The following is a 12,028-nucleotide window of genomic DNA, read 5'->3' on the forward strand; positions in this document are numbered from 1 at the left end:
CTTGGCCAAGCAGCCCTTCCATGGCGTGCCTTTTCTAAAGAAGCTTTAGAACCACGTTTACCGTCAAGAAAGGTTGGAGAAGGCAGGCGGGTGAGTGATTGTCACAGCTGTGTTCACACTTCTTCTCTGACCTTTAGTGTTTCAGGTGCAGCAAGCTGTAGGCGTTGTTATGGTACTTGGTTATGTATTTTTTTCTTGTCTTTGCAAAGGAATCGCATTTTTTGTTTATTGCAATGTATTTGATTGCAATTTTGTGTAGACTCTTTAATTCTCTTTATGAGATTTATTACATGGTAAATTATGTTGCTTTACACACACACACACACACAATACTCATGGAAAAAGGAAAAGGAAGTTTCAGCATTTCGTCCCTGCCCCTGTTTCACGGGCTGCTGGTCACCACCTCACTGGCTCCTGCTCCAGGGACGATGGCATCGGTGCCTTCCATTGGATGCCTTCTGGCCAAAACCCAGCATTATCGAAGTAAGTTGTACCACCACCGGAGGGTACCCCCAGAGAATATGATCTGAGATGATGTTTGTGGGATATTATTAACCTACGTATCACGTCCTGCTCAGAACTTAAGGGAGAAGAATGACAATTATTTGTGACAGTGAAGAAAATAGGAATAGACCTCATCAGAGACCAATCCGAATCAGTATGGTCAAGCCTCATGGCTTTGCTTTAACTATGCTATGTTACATCCATGAAACCGCTGACACATAAATAAGTGAAAATAAGCTTATATTTCATAATTATGTTTTAATTTCATGTACCTTGCATTTAATAGGATATGTTAAAAACTGAAAATTTCACATAAATAAAATATTCATTTCTTAGAAAAGAGGAGTCACAGGACTCTACCACAAAGATGTTCTCATTTCCACTTTCTGCTGTGGATAATAGGTCAGCTTCTACCCGGCCAGTTTTATTTTTATTTATCTATCTGCGATTATTTATAGCTAAAGAGAAAATTGTAGCTTCTTAAAGAAACTTCAGAAATTTCATAAAACGAAACAATCATTTCAGAACCAAATTATCATTTAAGGGATGTATGCCAGCATGTAGAAAACTCTTATTTCAAAGGTTGTTTGTAGGTAAGAGTTGGACACATTTATTGATTTATTCTTTTCACGGACAATAAGTTTACATCCTTAGAAATTATTTTTATATCTTGATCTTTTAAAGGACTTACAGGTTTAAAATACAAGTATGATATGACAAATAAAATGTATATACCGTACAAGTTAGTGTATATAATATACAAGAAATATTCCTAGTATAGTACAATAATATTCATTCTTCATTTTGTGCTTCCTAAGATTTTGATTTTGATAACATTTATAATATATTTTAAATTCTACATTTAATCTGTGGAGAGAGAGAGTTGTCCACCATGGACAGAAATTTACTGTATTAATACAAATGTAATACGCATTATTCTGGAAGACTTTTAATAGGTTGATAATTTAATCAGATTTTCAATTCATGAATTCATGATCAGGATTAAATGATTTCAAACCATGCTACTTGAGCGTTTATATATAAAAATTTGTGTTTGTTGGCTTGTTGTTTACTTGCTTGTTTATTATCATCTGTTTCCTACAGAAGCCAGTGTTTCTTCAGGCACCTCTTTAACTGGCTCTGATTCTGTTCACTTCGTAGATGATGACAAATCCCAGCAAGGTATGTCGTTTATTTCTTATCAGCATCACCCTCATTATTTCCCTTCATTTTTCATCTCTCAGATGTGTTTGATAAGGGAGTAATGTCAATTTTATTTGATAGGGTTACCTGAAGTGGCAGAATCCACCTGGTGGTTTAAATCCTTTTTCCAGTCTGAAAACCTGTGCTTTCAAATGTAAAAAGAGAAGACCAGGCTGCTTGTGGGTAAGTTTTAGCCTTTTCTGATAAGGATATTTCCTTTTCAGAATAGAACAATACATGTCATAATTATCATGATAACCAATAAGGATAAAACCTAGCTGTCTCCTGGAAGGTAGTGAAGGCTTTGATATGAAGCGTACTTGAGGGTAAAGGTGGGGAAACAGTTTCTCCCTCCTTCTAGTTAAGCATCAGTCAGATCAGAGCACGCTTTCTCATTCTATCTCTAGAGAAAAAACTGAAAACTCATATGCCGATTATTATCATGGTTTAGCGGGAATGGATCGGGAATCAGAGGGAAGGTTCTAAATTTGTTTTTCCAATACCTACAGGAACAAATAACAATTATCTACTCCAATAAAAGGAATCACAGCACCTCTGGGAAATGGCTGATCCCAGGACAGGTAAGAAACAGTAAGAGACAATCCTGGACCATTTCATGATGCCAAAAAGATAGAAATGCCCCTGAGATGATGGGAATGTGTCAAAATGACACAGGAACGAACTGGGTAAATCTGGGACTATTTCAGCAGCAAAATAATGATAATAATAGACAATTGCCTGTAGAATAAAATAAAGTCCATAATCTATTTAGATATAAAAAATACTTGAATGAACAAATACATGAGAGAGAAGGAAAAGCTTTTTCTTGCAGCGGAATTCCAATTTATAAACGTAGAAGGGATGATGGAGAATCGTTATACGACAAACACACCAGCAACAGTTGTTCCAGGCAAGAATTACCCCAGGACTCTAAAATAAATGGGCACAAGTGTGAGAAACAAGATATCACAGGCTCTCAGAGTATCTCCCCATAAAGTACCTAAGAATCACAAAGGGGAAAAATAGTAACTTTCTAACGGAAAAACCTGTCAGACAAGCCTGAACAAAAACAAACAGAAAACAGTGAGCTAGTTGCTGGCTGTCCTAGACAATCCTGCTAGGTCCCACTGCTGGTCTGGACTGGCCTCTGTCTGGGCGCCAATTACCAGCCAGAAGCCGGCATTTGTGGGTTTGTACACAACACATTTTGAACTCTGTATCATACTGAATAGCACAGTTGTTATTCTAATGGTTTTTAAAAAGTGACTGTGTTGTTTTTTACACCCTTTACTAATGACTAGCTACTAATTGGGATAAAAAGAGTAAATAACAATGCAGTCCATAGATTCTAATGTTAAAACATCAGTGTTTTGATACATTTTCCACAGAATCAACTAAAGACGATACTTTGTAAAATCAAAGTAAGGCCAGTTGTTGAAAAGATGTATTCTTTACTCTATCAAGTATAGTGATTTGAATTATTTAGGTAAGTGTTTCACTTATTTTTCCGGTTTACCTCGATTGTAAAGACAACTTACAAAGAAGCATTTCTCAGCTAATCACCTTTGACTTGCAATTCAGTGGGCATTGTTGTAACAGCTGACTATTCTAGGCAAAGAGTTACTGTTCTTTGTAATTCTATGTAACAGCTAAGTGTTGATTCTGACAATCCAGAAGACCACCCGTGGAAGCCCTGCCCCTGGGAACCGCACCCTGCAGCACCCAAGCTACTCCCAATGACCTCTCCTTTACAAGAAGATGACAGCTCCAGCTCCCTGCTGGGCAGCTCACTTACGAAACAAGATCACCTCAGCTCCCCCATGGCTAAAGGTCAGGCATTCTCAACGGCGAGACCGGTCCTGCTACCAGCAATCAGCTGCACAGGGAATACTGGAAAAGCCTTTGAAAACACGGGCCCTTCAAACGCAATGATTTATGCAGAGTAACTTTCTCATTACCCATATTATTTTTCAAAAAAATTTTAAACATTGAAAGTTGTGTTTAAATTTTCAAAAATTTAAGTTAAGCGCTCTTTACATCTATTGATTGATTTATTATGCCTTAAAACTGAAGCACTGATGCCTAACATAAGGGCTTTTAAGGGCATTGGATTCAGAAATGTAAAAAAGAGTTGCAAAAACTGTATTTTTAATCATGAACATTGGAAATAGAAAACATAGCCATAAGTACATTACCTGTTAAATACACTACTGTACATAACTGGTTATTGTGTAGACTTTAAAACTCATGATTTTAAATTATATTTAACAACGTGGAAAATCATGAAGATACAAAGTTGGATGAAAAAAGCAGGATAATCTCTATACGGTGTGATTTTACTTGTATCTAGAAAGTATGTATGCTTAAGAATAGATTGGAAGGAAATATATCAAAATGGTAACAATGGCTATTTCTGGAAATGGAATTTTGGGTGATTTTCATTTTCTTCTTTATATTTTTTCTGTATCTTTTCACATTTTCTAATATGAGCAGGTTTTTGAGTACTATTAGAAGGCAATACATGTTATTACATAGAGGAGACCTGGAATTCATTTTCTGAGTGTGAATCTTCCTTACAGTGGGCAGAGTATTCCCTACTTTCCTCAGTATTGGGTAGATAGTGCCAAAGGAGTTTCAGTTGAAAAATCTCTGATAATTCTTGCAGATATTTTTCAACATAAGATGCTAGGCTTAGGAATTAGGGGTGCTAAGTTCCCTCAGAGGTTGACCTCCCTACAGGCTCATGGGGCTGATGTCACACTGAACACCTGTAGGGAACATGTGATTGTTGGTGAAGATGTCTTTCTGCCCAACCACAGGACCACGCAGCCACGGCAGCACCGGCATCCTCAGTGATGGGCACGAGTCTTTACCGCTCCTTCCAGACGGGACGTGCGTTCCTTCTATGTCACATTCCTCCATCACTTTGCTGTCAACCAAGGGACTCAAACATCCCTTTGGTCCAAGAGTATATCGTTGTTGACATGTTACTGCTCTTCTGCTGGCTACTTGCCTTTACACTTTTTATATATTTGTAGAGGCCGATTAAACCTTTGGACTATATATCTCATTTGGCTTTAGTCGAAAATCAAATTTCAGTGATTGAAGACTGAATTTTTCCAAAGTGAGAGAAAAATATGGTGAAACAAAATGGTAAATTGTGGGAGGTTTTGTTTGATAAGATTATTAACAAATTCATTTTTTCTTAATCACTTGGTATATGTGTGAACAGATGGCTTGAATAGTTTGTTTGATGAATTTCCCAAAATAGGTTACCAAGTTGGTATTTACTTTGTTTACTCAGAAAGATACTATTTGTTAAATTACATTTTTGCCTATGTGTCTGTAGTATTTTGATTGTGTCAAAGGGATTGCTCTTATATTTGTTTAGACTAGCGTTACTGTTACTGAAAGTTATTACTGTTTAAAAGAGTTGAATTTTACATAAGATTTTAAATCAAACATTCTATCATGAGCATACACAGTTATCAAGCATTTTAGAGTGGTTAACACACCTACATACATATATATGTGAGCATATATAGATGCCAGATAGATAGACAGATAGATATCAATAGACAGATATGAATCCTGAAAAAATATAAGGAATCTTTCCAAAAAATAATGTCAAAGTGAACTCTTATATAATGATTAAAAAATTGAAAAGATTGCTTTGTGCTGTTCCAGAGTTTCTGCAGAATTAGTATGATAGAAATAAAGAGAATAAAATGTCTTCTAGGTAAATTCTAGTTAATTGCTTCTAAAGTAATTTTCCCACAGTTCAGACACTTTGGGGCTGTCTTTAAAAAGTACCTCAGACGTAAGTCTCAGCATAACTGTTGTTTTAGTTAAAATATCTCCTGCCTGGCTTTGCTGCCTATTGGGAAGATAATAAATAGTGAAGGTACATATGTTACAGGGGTGTCCATGTGATTTGAGACGTGCTATGATCATTTTATGATTTATGAAATGTTATTTGACTTGGCCTGGATGTTGGTATTAAATGCGACAAGGTTTTGACAATTTCTCCTCAGTTTCTGTGAAATTATATGTTGAGATTCTGCTAATTTTTTTTTGAGAAATGGTTTGGATAGCAGGTTCCACGTTATTGACCCCATGTCCTTTATAGATAAAGCCACCGACAGCCAATTCTTCAATTCTCTCTAGAGTAAAATCCTCCAGCTGGAACTTAGGCCTACGCAATGCTTCGTACATTTTATAGAAGTTAGGGTTGTAGGAAACGAAATTGCAGAATTCCATTGGGCTATTAGAGAGTGAGGATAAATAATTGTTCATGTTGAACAGGGTAGAGCTAAACTTCTAACTCATGGAAATTCAAGAAATGGAAAGAGTCGTAATCAATGCCCCACCCTCACCCCAATGACATCCTCTAAGGCCTCACACCACATCCTGTAGTTTCTCCTTCCTTGGAGACCGGCAACATCATTCATCAGCCCGCACATGCAGCGAATTAACCTCAAGAGCTTCCCTTACATCCAATCTGACACCAGGTCCTTTCGATCTTATTTGGTATGTTTCCAAGATCTATCTACTTATTTCCTTTCCCACCATCACTACCTGAAGCCAAACTTTCATCGTTTCTCCCGAAGGCACTGCCATGACACCCTAAGTGGTCTACCTACGTACGCCCTTTCGAAATCTCTCCAATGCAGAGTCATCTACAGATTAGTCACAATCATCTTCACAAAACACAAATCTGCTAATTCTCCCCCGTGAACATGCACACAGACACACTCACATGTCCACAACATTCGATGATTCTATTACACTCAGGATAAAGTCACAACTCACAAATCTGCGCACGTCTAGCCATGCAGATCCCCACCAGCACATCCAGCGCCCTGTGGTCCAGCCCCATCAGTCATCCTTCTGTCCTACCTGGGCACCATCTTCCCTCCTGCACTGAGGCGTCCACAGTCTCCACTCTGTTCTCTTAATTCATGTCTACTCATCCTTTAGAGCTTAGCTCAAAAGTCTCTTCCTTAGAGAAACCTTCTCTGATCTACTTAACTAAATTAGGCTTTCCATGATAGGCTCTGATAGCCCGTGTTTTTCTCCTTCCCAGCCCTCACCGCAGTTATAATTTTACATGCGTTTAGTTATTTCTTTTCTGCATGGCACTATATGTCTTCCCCACTGCACCATAAACTACCCGAGGACAAGGGTCACATCTGCTCTACCCGACATTTTATCCCCAGCTTCTGACATAACAATTAATATTTGTCAGATGATTGACACTGCTTCTTTGGCTAGAGCTCCCCTTTCCCCAAGAAGCATCACATGTCAGGAGAGAAGAGTAAACACTAAATCAATACAGAAAATAGTTTCACCATAGTGGTAAGTGCTGTAAAGGAGGTAAAACAAGGCATTTTGTTGAAGAGTGACTGGGACAGGACAGAGGTGGAGGCTGGGCTGCTTTGATTGGTGTAGTTGGGAAAGGACACACGGAGAAGGTGCTGAGCGAGGCAGAAGCAGCCGGCTTTGTGAAAAGTACTCCAGGTGGAAACCAGATGCGACGTACCATGCTCTCCGTGTTGTGTCCAGCCCCCTGTGGCACTGTGGTGAGGGGACAGCTGCTTTGGAAGAGCTTGGTATTTTCCATGTGGAGGTCAAATTGCCTACAGTGTTTGTTTCCAACCAAACTCAGGATGAGAAATGGTGGGGCTCGTAGTTTTGTGCTTCCTTCTTAAAGAAATCCGTGATCTATGAATGAATCGTCCAAAAGCACACTGTGTAGCAGTAGCATGAAGTAAGGTCACCCGGCGCCCTGCCCCACGAGGCTCTTCAGTCCCAGAAATAATTTTCTTCCCACCTCGCATACCAGATGAATACATAAATTGCTATTATTTAAGTTTTTTCTAGTTTCTCTTCAAAACATAGTCTTAGAACTATTTGGCATCAAAGAACTAGAAAAAGAGAGTGCTACACAATTACTCTCCTTCCTCAATAGATTCGAAAGAATGTTTTTCAGTTTTGCTGTCTGAAAATTTTGTTCTGGTTACAGTATAACTATTTGGTTCTCAAAAGGTTGGGGGGGAAGGTATGATGTGTTGCTAATATAGACAGTGCTTCAGACAACTTTTATTCAGCCTTTAAATACACTTAAAATAAATTCCTTATAACCAATATGTATTTCATTTATTCAGAAAAAAATGATCTGTATTATTTGTTATATAGTTTTATGTAGAAGAGGTGGAACACAGAAGTTTTGCTTCATCATTTTTAAGTTAGATATTTGCCTCCAGGTTGTAAGGACAAAATATATTAAATCCTTTGTGCTACAGTAATTATTTGATTAAGAGACAACTGGAGTGTGAGGTTCATAAATATTTTATCCTTTTTACATGCTTAGTGGAGGTTTTTGAATTAATAAATGAATGGTTACGAGAGCTATGATTTGCATGTCAACTCACTGCAAAGGTTAGGATTTTGAAATTCCTTTGCAAGGAAGAGTGACAAACATTCTATTTTCAAATAAACTACCTTTGAAAATATTTGTGCAGTGTTACAAAGCTCTTTGAGGGAGCTATCCAGCTTCAGATTTCAAGCTAAATTTCACCGTGAAGAGAAAAGGCAGCGGAAGGCCACCAAGTCGAATGAGCGCGTTACTTTGTCCTTTGTCATCCCGATGGGTTCCGACACCCGTCCATCGTCCGGTACCGCTGAAGCCGCTTAGCATCTTGGAAGGAGACCACGTGGCCCCTGGTGAACAGAGCGTCCTTCCTCGGAGCTGCATCAGGTTCAAGGCGGTCCCTGAGGTGGGAGCACACCTGAGTGTGTCTGATGGTGAATCTGAGAGCTGAAAGGGGCCTGAATTCTGGACCCCGTGGGGGTCGGATCCCAAACTGAAGGCAAAGTAGACTTCATTCAGGGCGGTGCTGTCAGACCGGAAGACAAATCTGGGCATCTACGGGGCTGAATTAAGTTTCCTCAAACATATTTAAAAAGTTAATTGCAGTTCAAGTAGTTTCCTTTTGAAACCACCTTTTAACACTATTCCATACTCCTCCTCCTTTTGAAACTCTAGAAAATATTAAATTTCAATATTCTAGAAAATATTACATTTCAGTATTTAGAAAACATTAAATTTAATATTCTAGAAAATATTAAATTTCAATGTATCGTCTCTCTCCTGCTAATTTTTTTTTTTAATAAATATTTTAGGTTCCAAATACAAATTGACTCTTTTTTTTTTTTTTTTAATTTTATTTATTTATTTATTTATTTATTTTTGGCTGCGTTGGGTCTTCGTTTCTGTGCGAGGGCTTTCTCCAGTTGCGGCAAGCGGGGGCCACTCTTCATCACGGTGCGCGGGCCTCTCACTGTCGCGGCCTCTCTTGTTGCGGAGCACAGGCTCCAGACGCGCAGGCTCAGCAGTTGTGGCTCACGGGCCCAGTTGCTCCGCGGTATGTGGGATCCTCCCAGACCAGGGCTCGAACCCGTGTCCCCTGCATTGGCAGGCAGATTCTCAACCACTGCGCCACCAAGGAAGCCCCTCTCCTGCTAATTATTATAATTAGTTATTTCCAGTGCTTCTGTGAAGCACTGTGTTTCTTCAAATGGCAATGACAACTTCTCTGATGCTGAATAATTAAAAGGACAGGTGACAGAGAGAAAGGCTGGACATATATTACAAAAGTATAAAAACTTCATAAGACCCTTGGGTATTGCCTGAGAAGGAAGCAATTTATTTTGGCAAAGCTGCAGCCCTGCAATTCTCAAAATGTGGTGTGTCTAAGAATCGTGAGGGGAGTTCGATAAAATGCAGATACCAGGGCCCCATCTCCAGAAATCCGAAGTCAAGGGTCCTGAGCTGAGGCCCAGGAATTTACTCTTTGCTGAGGGCTCCTGGCCGCTTGTGTCTGATATGAGGAGTAGTGTTTTATTAGATTGGCATAGACTGCAACCATCCCTCTCCCCAAACTCAGGAAACAAGCTACTATGTTTAGCTGTAGTGGCCGTTATAGTGTGGAGAACTCAATGGCCTGGGAGAGCATGCAGGTGATTCTGGAAACAAGATCGTGTAACGTGGAGAAGTTATTTCCTATGAGAAGGGTTAGGAGTTGAACACGCATAACCAGTCGACTTCAGCTTTTGGAAGGAGAGCTGGAGTTTGGAAGGACTTTCCACTTGGGGAGAGAGTTTCCTTCTACATCCTCAAATGGTAATGATTACCAAAAACTCCTAATTTTAAATTAAACTTCACTTCTTGCTTTTCAGTCCCTAATTCACCCACGACCTATGTTAGAGATAAATGCAATTTAAAAGAAGGATAATTTTTCTCAATTTATCTCCATTGCACACCTGTCATATAAATTGCCCATTATGCTTCTTTGATAATAATTTTTTGTTTGTTTTCTCTGATTCTGTGACAGCACTACAGCTGACAAAATAAGTATCAGAAAACCCATCTCCAAAATCACTTAATTTTCAAAAATTGCGGTACTTGAATGAAATCATTGCAGATTTCTCTGTAATGGGATGGGTGCCCATTGCTGCCTGCAAGAGTGGGTGGGCCACAGATTTTCTACGCTGTTTGGCTGCAGTACAGAGATTATTGTCAAACCTTCCATCTGGCCAGCAGGCCCCTTTCCTGGTCTTCTGACCTGATCAAGCAGATTCTCCTGGGGCTTTTTGTTTATTTGTTTATCCCCATTGGTATTTCCTGGCCGCTGTTCCCTCCAGGATTCAGTTTAGGGAAAAATAAAACCCAGGGAACTCACCTCTCTGTCCTTCCTTGGATCTGAGGACCCCAGCCATTCCTCTATTAGAGACTTCTGGTGCTTTTTCAATATACAATGTCAGGGTTTTTAGTTTTACTTAATGGGAGGAATACATCTATTCCATCAGAAGTCTTTCTCTCTGTACTTTTGTCTCCAGAAGTTTTCTATTTTTGCTTTTTATGTCTCCATATGAAGTTTGAAAATCTTGCCTTTTCCCCCTTATTTTTTCCAAAATGTTGTTGCTATTCCATTGTGACTGCATAACTTTCAAGATTAACTTAGGGAGAACATTCATTCCTGTTGAATTAATTATTTCGCCCAAGATTAAGTGTGCTTTTCCACTGCTCAAGGCTTCATTTGCATCTCAGCTCTGTCTCTAAATTTTCCTCACATTGATCTGCATTTTGGGGGCTGGTTGTGTGCCTAGATGTTTTATAATGTGTTTCCTTCCATCTCCTCCTCTAAATGCTTGTGTTTAGTGTGTTGCAGACTAATGATTTCTGTATATTAATTTTCTATCTAGGTATGTTATGAATTCTCTTGTCACTTATAACAGTATTTCAGTTGATTTTTTAAATTAACAATAAACAGTCATATAACCTGCAAATAAATTATTATTTTACCTTCTACCTTCTGGTTTTTGTACCCCATTTCTTCCTCATGTCCCGTTGTGTTGGCTGGTATATCCAGAGCAGTGCCAAATAACACGACCTTTACAGCGGAACTGCACAAGCTGGGGAGAGGATCTTTCACCCTGTGTCCTTGAAAACACACTGACTTGCAACACAAAAGCCCTTGGAGTGGCGATCAGGAAGCTTGTTGGGCCTGTGACGGAAGTGTGCCAAAAGCTTTCTCACTAAGAGGGGAAAAAGCAAGAGATAGCCTTTCAGGAAAGCATGTCTGTATTTAATTGCTTTTTTAAAAGAAAAATGGATGCTGATGGTTTAAGTGCATTTCAAAATCCATGAAGTTAATTTTAATCCATGAGCATATGACTCAGTTCATTTAATTATGAAATTGATCTGTAATTTTCTTCTCTTGTGGTATCATTTTGGACTCTTAATGTTGGCCTTACGTCTTGTAAAGAATTTGCAATATTCTTTCTTTTTCTAAGTTCTGGAAAAGGTTAAAAGTGTTGGCATGATCTTTTCCCTAACGATTTGGTGTAATTATCCAGTAAAACCACCAGAAAGTGCAGCTTTTCAGAAACCACGTGAGGTTGCCAGGGGGCAGCTCTCAGAACAGTTTCTGCATGTCTATCCTCACTTCATCATCCTTACCCAGTTCATACAGGTCATCACATTTATTTGCAGACAATTGATCAAAATAATCTCTTGGAATTCTTTTTTTTTTTTAATTAATTTATTTAATTTATTTATTTTTGGCTGTGTTGGGTCTTCGTTGCTGCACGCGGGCTTTCTCTAGTTGCGGCGAGCAGGGGCTACTCTTCGTGCGTGGCTTCTCTTGTTGCGGAGCACAGGCTCTAGGCACTCAGGCTTCAGTAGTTGTGGCTCATGGGCTCAGTAGTTGTGGCTCGCGGGCTCTAGAGCGCAGGCTCAGGAGTTGCGGCGCACGGC

At 39.2% G+C, this 12,028-nt stretch overlaps 1 protein-coding gene across 1 annotated transcript; it reads left to right on the top strand.

The window, feature by feature from the left end:
* Positions 1–423: 423 nt before the first annotated feature.
* On the top strand, positions 424–4,773 carry PPDPFL (pancreatic progenitor cell differentiation and proliferation factor like). Its single transcript, XM_068525831.1, is given in 7 exon segments — positions 424–483; positions 1,609–1,686; positions 1,789–1,844; positions 1,847–1,890; positions 2,217–2,288; positions 3,382–3,537; positions 4,527–4,773. Coding segments are annotated over 5 exon segments (243 nt in total). The 5' UTR covers positions 424–428; the 3' UTR covers positions 2,227–2,288; positions 3,382–3,537; positions 4,527–4,773.
* The last annotated feature ends 7,255 nt before the right edge of the window (positions 4,774–12,028 follow it).

The sequence above is a fragment of the Eschrichtius robustus genome, chromosome 17, assembly GCF_028021215.1.
Source record: "Eschrichtius robustus isolate mEscRob2 chromosome 17, mEscRob2.pri, whole genome shotgun sequence".
NCBI classification, from domain to species: Eukaryota; Metazoa; Chordata; class Mammalia; order Artiodactyla; family Eschrichtiidae; genus Eschrichtius; species Eschrichtius robustus.